Source organism: Betta splendens, chromosome 5, assembly GCF_900634795.4.
Source record: "Betta splendens chromosome 5, fBetSpl5.4, whole genome shotgun sequence".
NCBI classification, from domain to species: Eukaryota; Metazoa; Chordata; class Actinopteri; order Anabantiformes; family Osphronemidae; genus Betta; species Betta splendens.
In genome coordinates this window covers 9,507,110-9,524,742 of record NC_040885.2, presented here as the reverse complement: position 1 = coordinate 9,524,742, position 17,633 = coordinate 9,507,110, and the positions used below count along the sequence as shown (strand labels likewise).

Sequence of the window (17,633 nt, the reverse complement as noted above, 5' to 3'; positions counted from 1 at the left end):
GACTCACGGCTGCTTTACATACACGGGGGCAGAAAACAGCCGCGGGTGCTCTCTCTCTCTCACACACACACACACACACACACACACACACACACGGAGACGCGGACACCTGCGGGACGACGATGTCCTCCCCCGGCGCCTCCTCGAACCCGCTGGCGCCCAAGCGGAAGACCAAGAAGAAGCACTTCGTGCAGCAGAAGGTGGAGGTTTTCCGAGGCAGTGACCCCGTGCTGAGCGTGCTGATGTGGGGGGTCAATCATTCGGTAGGTGGGTCGGTGAGCCGCGGAACGAGCCCAAACGTGCCTCAATACGGGTGTGAGTGCGAATCCGTTCGCTGACTGTCCACTGATCATGCGCAGATCAACGACCTGAGCCAGGTGCCGGTACCTGTCATGCTGCTTCCAGATGACTTCAAAGCCAGCACCAAGATCAAAGTGTGCAACCACCTCTTCAACAAGTACAGTGCTCTGTGTGTGTGTGTGTGTGTGTGATTGTAGGAACCTTCATCTGGCTCCCTGTCATTTGCACAGATTTCTGTGGCTCTTTTGATTTGGGCAAAAAAGAATTGGGGAGCAGCGGTTTAATTCCTTGACTGGTGGCGCGACTGCAAGGGTTATTCTGACAATAACGGTAAAACTAGTCAAAGATGAAAGAAATGAAAGCGACGCCGTAGATCACAGAGGATGGAGTTCAGTCAGACAAAGACTGATTCTAAATTATATATGTATCCATGAAAGTGGTGCCCTACTCTGCTGCGAGGGTTCTATGCAAATCGAGGCTAGAAAAACCCAGTGGCTTTTAATAATCCTGTAATCCATTCAGGCACGCAGCTTGTGTAAAGACTTATAAACAGCGGCAGGAAGAACAATACAACACTTTTCCCAACTCAAAGCTCTGTTGCCTTGGTGAAGTGTTTTAATATTCAGCTTGTTTGCAAACTGTACGAGTGAAACAGCTGGATGCTGCGAAGAAACCACCAAAAGGTTAGATAAAGGTCTAAAGAGGGGTGCGTGTGAAAAACTCAAGTACTCAACAATACTTTAGTTTTTTTTTTAATTATTTTTAATGAACTGCAAGTCGCGCAAAACTATTTTATCGGGAACCTTTTGGATGTTTGCACACTGAATTGAAGCTTCTTTGTTCCTTAGGGAGAACCTTCCCGGACAGTTCAAATTCAAAGAGTACTGTCCACAGGTGTTCAGGAACCTGCGGGAGCGCTTCGGCATCGACGACGCCGACTACCAGGTGAACCCGCGGCGCGTTCACGTGCAGACACGTTTTCTGCAACCAACAGGGTTGCTGGCGAAAGAGCAGACCAATCCGGGCTTCTCCTTTTCCAGATTTGCATGCTTTTGTGTGCGATTTGCATTGAGCAGCCGGCTCAGCGGCCGTTTGCTCGGCCGCCTGATAGCGTCCCTTACAGCGTGCGCCGATAAGCGTCCGGCTGCGGACAGCGAGCACATGACGTCACAGGTGGAGCTCACGCGTCCTTCCGTTCGCCAACAGGTGTCTCTCGCCCGCAGTCCCCCGCTCAAAGACGGGGAGGGGCAGAGCGTGGGGCTGCTGCTCACGTCCTACGACCACACGCTGGTGGTGAAAGAGATCTCCAGCGAGGAGGTGGAGGAAATGCACAACATCCTCTGCGAGTATCACCAGGTAGTGCGTGTGGCGCGTGCGTCCAATCAGTGCATCCCGAGGATGCGCATGAATTGTATTAGACCAAGAGGCGCTCTAATGATTACCCTGGCTGCCATGGCAAAGGTTTTAGAACATCATAGATAGAAATGAGCGTGTGAGTTTCTTCCTGAGTGAAGATTCGGGGCCAGGGCTCCTGTTTTCACGCCAACACTCAGCTTTTTTTCTCCTGTTTCTACACAGAACAGACTGAGAGAAAGGCCTCTGCGGCTTAAATCGGTATTTACCCACCTCGGAGGATTCTACCTTGATGTTTTCACAACACTGGATCACGGTCGAGTGAATTTGACACTGAACCCATTCATGGCGAAGTGAAAACAGACCTCCGCTAAGTAATCTAGGATAATAATAATAAATATCAGGCGCATTAGAGAGAAGCAAGCTTAAAGGCTGCGCGTGGGTTTCAGCTGCAGGCTTGTCCATCGCATGGACTCCTCTGACGCCTCTCCTCAGCACCGCCGCTGGCTCCTTTGACCGATGACCTCGTCCTCCGCAGCACATCGCCACCTGCCACGGCAGCACGCTGCTGCCCCACTTCCTGGCCATGTACCGGGTCACCGTGGAGAGCGAGGACACGTACCTGCTAGCCATGAGGAACATGTTCAGCCGCCGGCTGCACGTGCACAGGAAGTACGACCTCAAGGTAGGGGCCGCGGACGCCGGACGTCCCCGCGACTCGGTGGCTGGTGGTGTGACCTGCCGCCTCTCTCTCTCCAGGGGTCCCTGGTGTCCCGGGAAGCAAGTTTTAAAGAGAAGGTGAGGCTGAATTGGACGCGTCCTGCTCCTGACTTCGCTTCCTGCTTCCTCGGTTGCCATGTGGTGGCCCTGAGCTGGTGACCTGCTTAAAAGCACATTCAAAAGCAAAAAGGAAGATGTTTAGTAATGTGGCTTTATTAGAAGCTATAAATAATGAGGCCTGCTCACTGAAGCATGTCGGTGATTAGGCTTCCTGAAGACAGGCTGTGAAATCCCATTTATTATTCAGCTGCTTTTGTTCCACACACCGTTACATACGTTTACTTTATGGAAAATGTGATTTTAGGATTAATGTTTAGATTCTTCACCGTTTAAACAGCTTCCAATCGGCTCCTTTTGGCCCGCAGCGACTCTGACCTAGTTAACGCGCTCAAAATAGCCGGTTGAATGGACGGATTTGAAGTCATAATTGCGCAGCTTTGGAACCCTCGGCCGTGTTGATTGGAGTGTTTAAGCTAATACAATTTGGCTTTTGCATCGGTGGAAGCGGCGCGGCTCCTAATCCTTCATTGAGACGCTCGCAGTCTGTGTGATGTGATCTGTGCCGTTTTCCCCGTGATTCCAGGTGAAGGAGCTGCCCACATATAAGGACACGGACTTCAGGAATAAGATGCAAAAGGTCTATGTCAGCGGCGAGGAGAAGTCGAAGGTCATGGAGAAGCTCAACAGGGACATCGACGTAAGAAGGAGCGGAGGCCCGACGTGAAGGAATGAATGTGTCTCCGCCTGAGCTGTGGCCTCTCCCCGTAGTTCCTGGTGCGCATGCGGATCATGGACTACAGCCTGCTGCTGGGCATCCACGACGCCGAGCGGGCGGAGAGGGAGGCGGAGGACGAGATGGAGCCGTTCACTGAGGAGGAGGAGGAGGAGGAGGAGAATGGAGCCGCGGGCTCGCTCAGAGCGCCGGGTCCCGGGGAGGTTGACCCACACGTGGACGTGTACGCCGTCCAGAGCGCCGTAGGTGAGTTCCCACCCCTCACCGGGCCACACGGGTTAAAGTCGGCGCCTTAACCCCCGCGAACGGCTTCCACGCAGGCGCCCCGCAGAGGGAGGTGTACTTCATGGGCCTGATTGACGTGCTGACTCAGTACGACACCAAGAAGAAAGCCGCGCACGCCGCCAGAGCCGTCAAACACGGGGTGAGAGGCTTCAGAGCGGCGCCTTCGCAGCCGCCGGGAATTCTCGGCGTCCGCGAGGGGGCCGCGTCACTCACTGTCCATGCGGCGGCCCGCGTGTGTGTGTTTGCAGGGAGGAGGGGAGATCTCCGCCGTTCCCCCGGAGCAGTACGCCAAGCGCTTCCTGGAGTTCGTCGCCAAGATCTTCGCCTCAGACGCAGCAGCTGTTTAGAAGAACGAGGTCGAGGAACGAGGAGCACATCTCGGTTAATATTCAAATCATACGCGTGCGCTCTGTTAGTGTTCACGGTGCTTTTAATTGTGAATTCATTGAATTTCCAGATTGCAGGAAAGGTCTTCTTGGCAAATGAATAGATCATATCAGACTATTATACAAGCAGAACTAGAAATACAGCGTTGCTGGTAGATATGTGAGATGAATGAAGCAGCCGTAAACTGATTCTTCTTAGCATCACTGTGAGGGTGGAGAAGGTTAAGTAGCTCCATCCAAGTGATGACAATCTGCAAGGTCAAAAAAAGAAAATCTCTCAAGGAATTAAATATCTATAATTAGTTAATTTCCTGTCCACAGCAAAATCTAAAAACTGGTGAAGTTTGAAGATTTATAATGTCATACTGCATAATTACTGTTTAGACTGTACTTTACCAGTGTTTAGCTGTAACAATAAACACATATAATAAAAACCACGCCGCAGCATCCAGGATAAAGTATGTACCTAAATGTGTATCAAAAGCCCAAACCAGGCTGGAGCAAACTGGGTCGGTTCTCTGGTTCTTCCCGTCGCGGATCCAGTGGACCCCCTGTTGCCATGGCAATCAAGCAGCGCGAGTCGCCACCGGGTTCACCGGGTTCATTCCGCCGTCATCACGCGCGACGCAAACTCCTGGCCTCGTCACCGTCGCTGCCTGCGGGTGATGGGAGCGTGTCGGCGGCTCCAACGGGAGCGGAACAGCGGCCGACGGTGTCATTAACCCGAAAGAAGCTGAGACTTTGGATCCAGCGAGACACGCGTGGACCGTTATTTAGTCAGATGGCCACTAAGCAATAAATAGATTTAACGTGCTGTGCGTTAACGACAACGCAGACGTGTTTTCACCTGTCACGCCTACAATGCACCGTGTGGTTTTACACCACGCAAACAGCGACATCTCTGCAGGTCAGTGATTCACGAAATTACGAGAAGCCACTTGATGCTGCGGAGTTTTCGGGAACCCATTCACAGTGACCTTGTGGATGTTTTCCACAGCAGCGCGTCACGCCGCGCCGTGGGCGGCTGCGCGCACCGTGCGCCGGGTGTCAAACTCCCATTAACTCTTGTTTACGCGGAACAACAAGCCGCTGAAGCGACCCGCGTCTCCGCGCGTCGTGGTTTAATTAGTTTTATACTCGAAGCGTCACAGGAAACGGAACGTCGCTGATTCCTTAAATGTTACACTCGCGTGAAAGTTTCACCAGCTGAATCGTGCGTGGACCGTAGGGAATGAGCACAACTACACAAACATACATGTTCTTAAATCCGTAGTCAGACGTCTTTGTTTGGGCTGGAGAGTCGTATTAGGTATTTTAATATTATTCCTAAACCACCCACCTATAAATCTTATATAGAACAACACCAGCTATATTCATTGGCTTTCTGTGGTTTTTGTCTCTTTATCTGTTTGACTAGAAAAAAATCCTCATTGTATATGTATTAAATAAAAAAAAAACTCCACTGGCTTTCGTCACACACACACACACACACGCACACGCACACACACACAAAAATGCACCAACACACAAAACACTGAATCGAACAGCACGTCTTGGGCAGGAGCCTTAATGTATTGATAGTGAACGCTCTATGTATCAATGCATGAGTAAAAAAATACAAATGGAGAGAGATGCCTACATCACAGACATGTACAGTGAGGTTCCAAAATCAACACAAAAGTACATACAATACTGCAGGAGAGTTGCTTTGATAGCATTTTACTGTAAATATTCATCCTTCACTTCATGTTAGTCTTTAGCCATTGTAAATAGAATCATCCAAAGGCCCAGTTTCACCACTCAGAACCAGGTTTTTATCTAATGAACCAAACTATTTATCTCTATTAATCACAGCATTAATAATATTAGTTACTTAAAACGTAAATCACCCCGACTGTCTACTAAAACTGCATCATGTAAAAAAAAACACAGTAGTGCTTATAATGAACTTAAATCATCTGTTTTTGTATACATTCAATAAGAACCAAGTTGTTTCATTGGCAACTAAATCTGGTCCTGATAATAACCTTTCATAACATTATTAATGTCAAACACAGTAATAACAACGTAACATCTTAGTTAATTTGGTGGTTATCAAAGGAAAACCGAACCAAGATGCTGCACAGTTAATCTCTGGACAGCTCTGTGGAACCCTTAGATCTTTATACAGCTGTACAAATCATACAATAACATCTGGAAAACGAAGCACTTTGAAACGAGTAGAATATCATCAGTGGTGTTTTATCGCTGCATCTCTATACAGTTGCTTTGATTATGTTTAAAACAGCCTTTCCAGCTTGTGATAAATGAGCTTAAACAAGATTCTGATGCACTGATCAACCGGCTGAGGAGAACACAAGATTTCATGTGTTTAACATTCGTGGTCGTTATAATTTCTATGCACGGTCGTGTTTAACGTTGGAATTTCAAGCGCCAAAGACTTGAAAATAGAGAAATCCATCTATCAAATAGTGAACTTATTGCACTTCTGTAATACTGGGCTCTGGGTGCTTCAGCCGCAGATTTCCATTTATAACTCGGTGGACGGTAAAGTTCAAGATCGCTGCCGTGAGAAAGTATAAATCGTCCCAGCTGGTATTCAGTGCAATACATTCCTATTAAATCTGAAGGTGGAGGAGTTTGGGTGTCATGTCACGTGTAGCTGAAAACCTTGCGTTTTGGTTAAATCGTTTGGAGCCAACTGAACATACAGCATCTGGTTGATGCTATGATGATCAGCGTGAGTGATTCCATCCCTTAAAAACACACATGCGCACGCACCCTCTAAAACCTCATCTGGCTTCCGGGAACGCAACATCTGGCCACATGTTCATGGGCCCTGCTGGTTTCGGTGGATGCACAGGACATTATAAGGGCAGAGCACACACACACACGCACACACACGCGCGCCACGGGTTCGATTACGACACCGCTCGTCTCGTGGTGCTGTAGCTCAGGCTGGTGCCGCCGCTCTTGTGTGAGATCTTGAGCGTCGTGGCGACCGTGAGGCTCTGCGTCATGGCAACGGGGAAGCTGGAGGTGGCGGCCGCCGCGAAGCCGACCGCCGGGGCCAGGGAGTGGGCCGGCTCGTTGGGGCAGCCGTACTGCAGCAAAATGTCAACGCACTCCTGGCTGCCGGCGCCGCGGGCCAGAGCCAGCGCCGACTGCCCCTGACTGTCGCGGTACCGGACGTCGCAGCCGTACTGAGGAGAATGTAGGAAAGGAAGCAGAGACGGGGTTAGATTCTGAAATCTAGCTAGGTTCATTACATGGTGTGGAGGTCCTGGAGCGTCCTGCATCTAAAGACTAAGGTTGTGATTCCCTTCACATAGTTCACCTTGACTCAGCTGTTTAAGAGCTCCTCCATAAATGCATTACTCACAGGTCTCTAAAGGCCTTCTGCCATTTCTGCATAACTAAACATTGTTTTGACGTCTCGCTGAACTGGAAGCTTCTTATTAACGCTAATAATACGCTCCTCCTATGAGGCGAGCGGGACAGGAGGGGAAAAACACACCCAGACAAGGAGCTGCGTCATCACCGCGTCTCCCTGCTGACAGGCGGCGAGCAGCGCCGAGCCGGGCAAGCGCAGCGCCAGGAGCGAGCGGGAGGAGAGCACCAGGCTGATGGGAGCGTTGATGTCCTCCTTAGTGCAGTGAGCCAACAGGAGCAGCAGCTTGGGGAGGTTGCGCTCCATCACTGCCAAGAGGAGACGGCCAGACAGCGTGATGTCTGGGCCCTCGCTGGGAGTGGGCGGCGGCATCGGCGCCACAAACAGTTTCTGCTCATATTTGGCCCTGATCCACGACTCGCGCTCCTCTCTGTAACGAAAGAAGGCACGGTTATCGCTTTCATCTTCTCACCCAGACGCACCGTGAGGCGTTCGCGGCCGCTACCGCGTGGCGTCGGGCGCGGGCTTGCGGCGGCCCAGCGTGCGGGCCTCCCATATGCTGTTGACCGTGTGGTTGCCGATGGCGCTGAGGACCAGCGTGAGCTCCCGCGGCAGGTCGTCGAGGTCCAGCGAGCGCACGCGCGACAGGTGCGTGCCCAGGTTCCTGTGGATCCCGGAGCATTCGATGCAAATGAGAGCGCCGAGGTTCAGGCTGGCCCAGGTCGGGTCTGGGGAGAGAGAGAGAGAGACGGGTGCACGCAGGAGATCAGGCTGCGACCTCATTTCACCGCCTTGTTTGGAGGAGTCTGAGAGAAGCTGCTCAATGGAACCTTCCTCTGACATACATTACTGCTGTGCATTTAGGTCTCTGCTGTATAATGGAACGCGTTCAGGGTTATTCCACAGCCTGCATGTTTACAATAAGGCTTCGTGTTTTTGATTATTATTCTAGTAATAAGTAATCTGTAGTTTGTAATGACGACACATGCACAGAGCTGGAATGAGTCGGTACAAGCACAGTACTAACGTGTGTCACATCAGTTCAGAGAGTCTTACTTGGAGCATCGCAGTCGACACAGAAGTTGTTGCCCTTTGCGTTCCGGATCGCCTGCAGAGCCACAGCTTCGCTCTGGCTGTTTCTGCGAGCCTGGAACACGCGCGCGCACACACACACACACACACACACACACACACACACACACACACACACACACACACACACACACACACACACACACACACACACAGTCTCTCTGTTTGTTCTCTCATATCTCATTAATACCCATAATTATCATTTCGAAGGCTGCAGTGGATGAACATTATCATTAATAATGGCCGTTTGCTGCTATAATGGAAGGTTGGGCCTCTTAGTAGATCTGCACTGAGCTTAGAACTATAATAAAGACTTAAGTAATCATTCCCACTAATTCTGCGTCAGGACGCATTCTCCGCTTTCCATTGCTGGACACAACTGTCTGGGATGGGACAGGCTTTAATAATGGCAAATTAAGCACCATCGTTTCTTGGTGAAGGGAGGGCAGTAAACGTCTTCTAATGGGCTGAGGAGAGACTCCAGGCTGGTCAGTCAGTCCACGAGTGCACATATAATAGGACCATAGCTCTGACTATATGACAGCACCTTTGAATGTGTAATTTATGTTTCTAGCTGCTGCATGAAAATGACTTCACCGCGGTGGATCCCATTCGCTTAATAAAATAGACACAGCTGCCTCCTATTTATTTAGAAATTCTTAGTTAAATGATGCAGATTTCTTCTAACATTGCATATAATTTTTGATGATTAGCAGTTATTATTATCATTATTAATATTAACCATACATTAAAAATCATTAAAAGAACAGAAAAAAACTCATTTGTTGAGATACTCAGTCTCCAAACAGTGGCTCTCACCTTGTTTTTGCTGCTCTCACACAGCTGCAGGCTGGCGAGGATCTGGCTCTCGATGGCTTGAACCCAGGAGTCTCTCTCCTCCACACTCTGGGCTTCAAAGTGCCACGTCTGGCCAGTGCTCGACACCACCAGGAAGTCAAAGTTATCCTCATCTGACACGGGGGGAAAAACAGGGGACGGCATTTGGCACAGAAGCAGACATTCCTGCACCGAAGCCTGTTTCAGGCTGTGGTGTTTTAACCACAATTAGACGAAGAAAGAGGATAAAGTAGTTTGTAACAATGAACAGAGGTTCACAGATGCAGCGCGACCGATCAACATTACCTGTCTTGCTTACGTTTCTTAAGCTACCGAAGCTTTTAAGTTTCCACATTTTGCGCTTGGCTGCACAAGAAGAAGTGGAGAGGACATAAAAGTTAATAATTTCTGCTGTTATTTTTCCAAATAATTATCACCAAGTAATATAATGATTATGGTCTCCATCATTAGGCCTTGGGGGGCAGTTACCATCGGCCTGGCCAATGGTTGCGTCTCCCTTCTGGTTCATGCTCTTCTTTCTGCGGTGCTTCTTCCTGTCGCCCACCGGGGACGCGGATCCCACATCTTTGGTGAACGAGGAGCCGGAGCCCCCCTCGAACGCCGAGTCTAGCGCCGCAATCGTAAAATCACAGAGTGATATAAATAGCCTCCGAGCCCACGGGTGTTGCTGCGGGTCCTTCACTCACCGACGCTCTGCGCGTGGTTGGAGAGCGTGGACGTGCCTCGCTGAGGCCCTCGGTTGCTCCTCAGGAACAGTGTGCCGCCGAACTCCTCCATTTCCTCCACTTGCAGGAGGCTACTGGCACTTACAGGGACTGATATAATGAGCGTAAGCGTGTGCTCTAACATCTATTACATGTGTTCAGCATGTGGGAAACGTATCTATCGTGTCACCTGGGCCGACGCCCTCGGGTCCGCTCACGTCTTTGGCCCGGCCGTTGAGCCCGGCTGGAGGTCCGCCGGCCGGTACCGCGCGCGGCGGCCTCTTCCCCGGCACCTTCACGGTCACGCGCAGCAGGTCCATCTCCTTCCCGGGGGTGTTCAGCATGTAGTCCTGCCGAGCCAAGCATGCGGCCGGAGCCGTTAGCAGCCACCGCTGCGTTAAACGCCTTGAAATGCTGCGTCAACACGCTGACTCACGTTGACGCTGGTGTGGTAGGACAGGATGCCGTCGTTGGACAGCGTGACGTACTTCTTCTTCCACTCTTTGTTGAGCGAGTTGCCGCTGCGCTTCAGCAGGATGCCCTGATGGAGGGGAAGCGAAGACAGAGAAATTACGACTGACGCCTCACACTTATCGGTCACCAGGAGCACCCGCATCCATTCCTCAGGTTCCGCAGGTCTGTGTCCTGCTGTACCTGTTTGATGGGAATACAGCGCCCGCTGCCGAGGTCCACTTTGCAGTCTGCACTCCTTCGGTTCGAGTCGCTGCCTCTCCGACCCTGGACCGAAGGAAAAGGGAAAACCACATCAACCACGACAACTACACGGGGAACTGGTTGAGAGCCAGAGAACTGACTGGTACCGTGAACTGGGCGGTGCGTCTTCGGGCGGCGCTGCGGACCGACCCGGGCGTGGCGCCGTCCTGCTTCTCCCCTCGAGACGCCCGCCCGATCTCCTTGTGACTGATCACGGGGGTGGAGGGAAGCGACGAGGAGTAATCACTGCTCTGGCCGCCGTTGCTGGCCTGAAGAGAGGAGAAGATGGAGACGGCGCTTTTGATTAGCCTCACGGCGGACCAACCCGCGGTGCACAGTGCGACAGGCCAAGGCGGCTCTTACTTGTCCCGGAAAGACTCCGGACACTGGGGTGGAGCCTCCGGAGTGACTGGGCGAGTTAGGGAGGGATTTACAGGAAGCCAGGAGAGCGGCTTGTTTCTTGGCTGTCATGATCTTCTGGGCAGCTGTGGAAGAAGAAGCCAAACCCTAACATTCATATTATATTTTCTCCTGCCGCGTTTCCACCGAGCTCGGACACGTACCGTCGGTAAAGACCCTGTTCACGTTGAGGCCGTACGTGGCGCAGGTCTCGTAGTAGGTGCAGCGCCGCACGTCCGAGCACAGCTGCCGAGCCCGGGCGTCGTCGATCACCCTGGGGTTGGTGCTGCTGATCTTATCTGGAGGAGGCACGAGTAGCTGTAACAGCGTTCGACCCCCGCGGGGGGGAATCGCGGCGCGGGTTCGCGTTCATCGTCTCACCCTGAGTGCCGACTACGACGAACGGTATCTCGGCCACGGGCCGGTGGACGGCGAGCTGGTGGTAGATCCTGTAGACCTCCTGGAAGCTGGACTCGTTCTCCAGACTGAAGACCAAGATGACCGCGTCCACCCAACTAGCAAACTGAAGAAGAGTAGAGGAGGAGTCACATTAAAAATAGACCCAGAGAGGACTAATATGCCTGATGCCTAATTAGTTGGACTATACAGGTCAGCTCCCAACTCACCTGAGCACCTGGCAGCTCTGTTTCCTCCCTGATTATCAACAGGTGGGTCTGTCCATCAACCAGGACGTCCTTGATGTACTGACGGCCTGCGAGAACACAACATACACATTAGAGCCAGAAAAGGCACGCAGGAACACAATGTGACACACACTCAACACTAACCCTCAACGTTCTCCAGCGGCAGGTAACTTCCTGTCAGGTGCCTGTGGACGAGAGCCGATTTGCCGCTGCACAGACCTCCCAAAACGCCCTGGAGAACAGACAGGTGGACGTTCGTGAGGAAAATAATCACCGGTGTGTAAAAGCCAGGGGTGGGCAGAGGGGGGGGCCCAGGGTGGCCCAGACCCCTTCATTAAATCAACAAGCCGCCACCACCCTCCCACACATTATGGCCCCAGTTATGCATGTAATAGAGGAGTGCCTCCTCGATCTTACCAGGTGCAGCTCCTGCGACGTTTGGCTCACGGTCCATTCTTGGCTGCTGGTGCATGCAGCTGGAAAACACAGAGCGCGAAGTGACACAGACAATAAATAAGATAAAAGACAAATGTGTCATACTGTGTCACGCCACAGTCGTCCCAGCTCTGGACTCATTTCCAGCTAGGTTTAGCCTGACGTCCTCGGTCTCAGTGACAGACAGGGAGTCAGAGTCTTTTTGTCTGCAGAAAATTCAGTCAAGTCTACACAAGTTAGAGAATATGTCATATGATAATTTTATTCAGCCCTGAAGACTGACAGGAAAAAAACTGACTGGTCAGAGTCCTGCATATCCAGTGTGTTACACTACACTGACCGTGACTGCAGGGAAACAGGCAGCAGGCGTCCAGAGAGTGAATATGAGACACAGCAACCTGATAAGATTAGAGCTCTCATAGTGTCGGAGCTTTTACTTGGGCTCAGACATAATGAAAAGGACTCTGATGGCTGAGAACAAGTGATATCAAGTGACTCATCTCGTTAGAGACTGGGACTGACATTAGCATCGTCAGAGACGCGCAAACACGTCCTTCTGTGACTTCGCACTGCTCCAGAATCAGATCAGTCCATCGCTCAATGCAAGCGTTCATGAAATATGATACAAAACAGGAGGCGATATTTACACAAAGACCGACTGTGACTGTGAATGAACCGCGTTGCAGAGCATCATTTGGGAACATTATTTCTTAGCGATTCTATATTTTACATAAACGAGCTTCCATTTACTGAATGTTTAAACACAGACAGAGTTGTGTTTGTTTTGGCTCCCTGGCTTTGTGTCTAAGTGATGGGGACCTCCGCTTGGCAGCAGCAACATGACGGCCGGGTGTTAATATTAAATAATCCTATCGCGTTTAAAGTGTCAGGATGATAAATGGCTGAGATTATGGCAAACCACGTCGAGTTCATTGTTCACGGGGATCGCGATCCTCCAGCGACGTGCTCAGGATGTAAAGATGATTTTTATATTAATAAACCACAGAAATATCATAAAGCTAAAAAGGCTGAAAGCCCGGTTACGCTGCAGCAGCTGTTAAAATGAATTCCACAGCTCACTTTTTAATTCTGAGGTCAGAGCTACACTTCCACAGAAAATATCATGTCGCTGAGAAAAATACAGCCAGTATCGGAGGTAATATATAAATACAGAGTGTTATTTTGTTATGGGGGGTCATGTTGCTTATTCTCGGGCGGAGTCTTGGGTTTTTTTGGGGGGGGGCACAATCCAACTTTGAGCCCCTGCGACTTTCCTTCCTCCCCGTCTGTGGGCAACCCCCACGCCCACACTCGCCTCCATCCAGCATCACACCGCAGACCGAACAGCATCACTCACGGCTTGCTGTTGCCATGGCAACTCAATTTTCCAGAAGCCTCCAGTCCAGGCCTGTATATCATAAACGGTCTCTCATGGATACGGCGGCGTGTCTCTGAAGCTCAGAGGCCCAACATCCGCCGGAGACGCTGCGAACGCTCAGCCGCGCGTCTCCAGCGTTAACATCCTCTATTACGAATGTATGCAATGATGCACATCTGTGGTCGCAGTGCTGACATAATCTTCTTATATCACAGACGTGACACAGTTTCGCATAAAGACACGTAATCACAATACATTGTCGAAGCATGAATAGGTCTCATTTGCAGGCTGATTAACTCTACACACAGAGCAGGAAGTAGCACGGTCCCACTCCCCTCACTCCTGCCATGAACACAGCTCTGTGTATCCCCAACCTTAATTATTCATGTCCCACTTACTCCTGACAAATTATTCAGAGCTTACTCCAAAACCAACACTCCTTGTCAAAGATTATATTCCTGAGACTATATTAATAAAGAGGGAAGAAGTTGCATCATTTGCTTTATTTCAAGCGGAGGAGCCTGAATATTTCATGCAGCGCTTCTGTACTTCTTGACAAGCGTGAACTCTTTTCTGTTTGTCTGAGTGTCATCCACATCCAGACGTTCCAACCTCTGTGTACATAAGAGCAAGTGCCGAGCGAGATCACAGCCTTTTATTACGCTGCCTTCAGCTGTGCCTATAGGAGCCGCCTTTGTTTTCAGATGTTTTATATTAGACGTTTTATCTCGGTGTGTAAAACAAAACTAGTGATCAGTAGATTGTTTGCTTTGAATATTCATCCGATAATGGTTGTAATGGATAATTGATTATAATTGTGAACAAATGTCAAATAAAAGTCTTTAAATCTCACGGTGCCATTTTTTAATAGATGCCTTTGTCTGGAATCACAGTAGAGAAGCTTCACTTCATTAAAACTAACACAAGAAGCCATTTTGATTAAAATTATAACAATTGATTAAAACCACTAAAATATTTTAGTAAATGGGAAGAAGGAAGAAAATGAATGAAGTGACAGCTTTAAAACCTGCTTCACATCTGATGACTGGATGAGCCGGCCTTACCTTCCTCCTCACTCGAACCCCTCTCCAGCGCCGGGTAGAGCGAGGACGCGGTGCTGACGCTGGGCGGCGCCGCCGCGCTCTTGGTGAAGATCCCACTAATGAACTTGAGCATCTTGCGGTCCCGAGGGGCGGCCCGCTGCACGGTTCCGGCCTGGCCCTCCTTCCCCCTCCGCGGGTCGTCAGACGGCGAGTGCAGGTCGCTGTTGTCCAAGGTGCGACTCGTCACCTTCCTCTGAGGCCGGGAGCCGTCGGCGGCGCCGGCGGGGGGCGCGGGGGCGGCGCCGGCCTTGAACGCCTCGCCCTGGGAGCCGTCCCTGGCCATGATGCCGGAGAAGCCCCCGCTGCCGGGCGCCCCGGGGCGGATGAGCGTGCCCCGGCCGTCGCTGTCGGCCCAGGACGCCCTGTACGGGCCCAGGGCGGCGCCGGCCACCAAGGGCGACTGCTCGCGGCGGTCCAGAGTCTTAGCAGAGTGATACAGACCCGCGTTGGCCTCTCTGAGCTCCCTCCAGCACGTGGCGTTGCCGCCCGCGTGCGACCTCAGCACCACCTCGGGACGGGGGCTGACCTGCGGCGGGACGGAGAAGGGGAGGCTGCAGCGCGAGCGGCCGCCCAGGTCCGATCCGTTCTCGCCCTTCAGGAACAGCACGGGCGGCTCCCGGTAGAGCTCCGTCCTGGGCCGCATGGCCTCGGAGCGGGGCCCCTCTCTGAGCAGAGTGCCCTCGGACGTGGACCCGGCGCACACTTTGATGAGCTGCCGGACGGGCTGGTGAGCGAAACCAGCGTCTTTGCTTTTGCCGAGCGACGCAGGCAGCGGGGGCTCCCTCCACTCAGGCTTGGCCCGGCTCTCGCTGGGGCTGCCGTATTTGACCTGCACCTGTTCCACCTCCTCCTCCTCCTCCACCACCTGTGCGATTTCTCCTTCCCCCACATCCACGCACGGCGGCGTTTCCGCCCTTTCAGGGCCATGGCTCACGTCCTCCCGCTCCTCCTGTCTATTAGGGCTCCCTTCCCCCTCTGGAGGAGCCTCTATCTGACTCCCCGCCTCATCCTCTGGCACAGCCTCAACCTTCACCAGAGTGAGGGAGATGAGGTAGGTGGTGCGTTTCTGTGGGTTGCCTGCCTTGCTCATGGGGACAGCAGACCTCGGCACAGCGGCACCTGCTCTCTGACCTAGCCGGACTCGGTCATGGCAACCAGGACGAGACGGCAAAACCTCGGTTCGCTGAGAACGGCTGGTATCACACTACTGCCTCCTCTTCAGCACCTTTAACAGAGACGAGAAGAGAAGTCAGTCCGATAAGAGGAGCAAAAACATTTCCACAATGTATAAATCAAAGGTTGACCCAGTGGTGAAACAAGTCTAGACTGTTTTTTTTCCTAATGCCTCCATTAATCCTCTTCAAAGCACACCGCTACTACTGGTCTCTACCCCAGATTCATTCATAGCCCTTCTCTCCTCCAGCGCCGCTTTGCCCCTTAAACTCATTTATTCTGCACGGATCAGATGTGTGGCTTCGCAGACGGACGCGGGGAGAGCGTTTCTGTGTGTGAGGCTGAGGTTTGAAGCTGGAATTATGCAACAGTCGTTGCATTGGCTTGATCCATTTCTTAACGAGGACTAGAATGAGAAGTGGCTGAATGATGCCACCGTGCTACAGCGCGGGTCTGCCTGTTTTTTCCCCTCATGTCATACCTTCATTTCTGCCACACAACATCCACCGCACAGCTCCCGGTGCATTTGATTTATCAGATTAGCATTCGTATCCAAAAGGCACATCAAAGGCGGCGGACAAAATAGACCTGCGGCTGACGGCTCCGCGAGACAAACAGGTTAAAAGAGGAGCAGGGAGAGAGAGAGAGAGAAAAAAATACACCAAAATGGAAATTCTTCACTTGTCACGAAGCGTCTGGCAGCCGAAGCCTCCGTTCGACAATGTCATGCGTCCGGCTCTGCGTGCACGGTGCGAGGGTCACTGGGAGATGCAGAAAAACATCTGTTGTCGCGTCCCCAGGAAGACCGAAGGAGGGAAGAAAGTAGCTGGATGTGCGCAGTGTGAGCGGCGCGTCCCCCGTATCAGTATCCCTCCTCCGGAGAGCAGCTCCTCTCGGTCACCGCATCCTCTCCTCCGAGTGCCTCATCCAATTAGCAAGTCAATAAAATGTGTCTGCGAGGCAGAGGAAGCCCACCAGCTCACCACAGCCCCTCCTCTTTTTTTCTCCTCCTCTCGCCGCTGCCACGGAGCCTTGCAGCCCCCCCCCCCCCCCCCCCCCCCCCGTTTAGCCCGCCGTTAGCCTTCCGCGCATCCAGCTCCTCCACGCGGGGATCCGGCTCAGTGGGCTGGGACTGCGAGGCTCGCGCAGAGACGCCGGAGGTCCGTGGCCACGTTCGTTATCTGTGGCGACATGACAAAAGAGGCGATGGGACGACGGGAAGGAGAGGAAAGAAGAGAGGAGGAGAATAAAAAAAGCTCAGCTCCGCTCCTGCCGATGCATCCGCTCCGTCTCTCCCCTCTCCTCCTCCACGGCGGTTCATGGGCAGCTCCTGCTTTCACCGCCCGTCCCTTCTGACGGAGAAAGGAGTACGGATGCTCGGGGAAATTATGAATGCCTGTTCATAATTAGGAAAGGAAATACAATGGGAACAGAACAGATGCAATAGACAATAAAACGTGACGTTAATGGAGGGAGGCTGAGTGAATTTATTCTAATTAAATAGCAGAAAGGGAAATGGAAACGGGGCTAAAGATGCTGATGGAGTCAAAGGGTCTGGATTTTTAAAATCAAGACTATTAAAAACGGGAATAAAGGACGCCAGGAATAAATAATACTCATGTAAAAGGGCAGAGGTGACTGATCTTCCCCCAGTGTAAATTACAAAATCAGAAAAAAAATCCAATCAAAAATCTAGGAATCAACGTTGAGCAGGTTTAATCCACGGCTATAGGAAGCTCTCGCTTTGGGTCACTGTCGTCAAAGGCCGTTGAGGTACTATACAGTTATTCATCGTTTACATTAGAATAGAAAACCTTTATTTGCCCCGCAATGAGGAAATTGCCATAATTGCCATTAATGTGTGTGTTCAGATGATGCAAAACATCTAACAGCTACGGCACTTTC

The 17,633-nt window shown here is 51.6% G+C and overlaps 2 protein-coding genes across 5 annotated transcripts; one reads left to right on the top strand and one right to left on the bottom strand.

Annotated features, from left to right (window-relative positions):
- Positions 1-48: 48 nt before the first annotated feature.
- LOC114855459 (phosphatidylinositol 5-phosphate 4-kinase type-2 gamma-like) lies at positions 49-4,284 on the top strand. 3 transcript variants are annotated; one of them, XM_029150625.2, is made up of 10 exons: positions 49-263; positions 360-457; positions 1,149-1,245; positions 1,507-1,656; positions 2,192-2,338; positions 2,413-2,451; positions 3,017-3,130; positions 3,202-3,412; positions 3,487-3,590; positions 3,700-4,284. In XM_029150625.2, the coding sequence occupies exons 1-10, from the start codon at positions 123-125 to the stop codon at positions 3,796-3,798; spliced, it is 1,200 nt and encodes a 399-aa protein (XP_029006458.1). In that variant the 5' UTR covers positions 49-122; the 3' UTR covers positions 3,799-4,284. The 3 variants fall into 3 exon arrangements, with proteins under 3 accessions (XP_029006458.1, XP_055365029.1, XP_029006457.1); XM_055509054.1 differs by lacking the exon at positions 1,507-1,656; XM_029150624.2 differs by having other exon boundaries at positions 1,149-1,656.
- Positions 4,285-5,388: 1,104 nt separating this feature from the next.
- On the bottom strand, positions 5,389-17,081 carry LOC114855458 (arf-GAP with GTPase, ANK repeat and PH domain-containing protein 1-like). Of its 2 annotated transcripts, none has more exons than XM_029150622.3 (20): positions 16,210-17,081; positions 14,517-15,780; positions 12,057-12,115; positions 11,784-11,871; positions 11,622-11,707; positions 11,377-11,518; positions 11,160-11,294; positions 10,960-11,081; positions 10,704-10,865; positions 10,537-10,620; positions 10,319-10,423; positions 10,073-10,232; positions 9,865-9,993; positions 9,647-9,784; positions 9,464-9,523; positions 9,140-9,291; positions 8,285-8,375; positions 7,734-7,956; positions 7,355-7,658; positions 5,389-7,040 (listed from the first exon to the last, which is right to left on the bottom strand). In XM_029150622.3, the coding sequence occupies exons 2-20, from the start codon at positions 15,643-15,645 to the stop codon at positions 6,759-6,761; spliced, it is 3,651 nt and encodes a 1,216-aa protein (XP_029006455.1). In that variant the 5' UTR covers positions 15,646-15,780; positions 16,210-17,081; the 3' UTR covers positions 5,389-6,758. The 2 variants fall into 2 exon arrangements, with proteins under 2 accessions (XP_029006455.1, XP_029006456.1); XM_029150623.3 differs by having other exon boundaries at positions 16,410-17,081.
- Between the last annotated feature and the right edge of the window lie 552 nt (positions 17,082-17,633).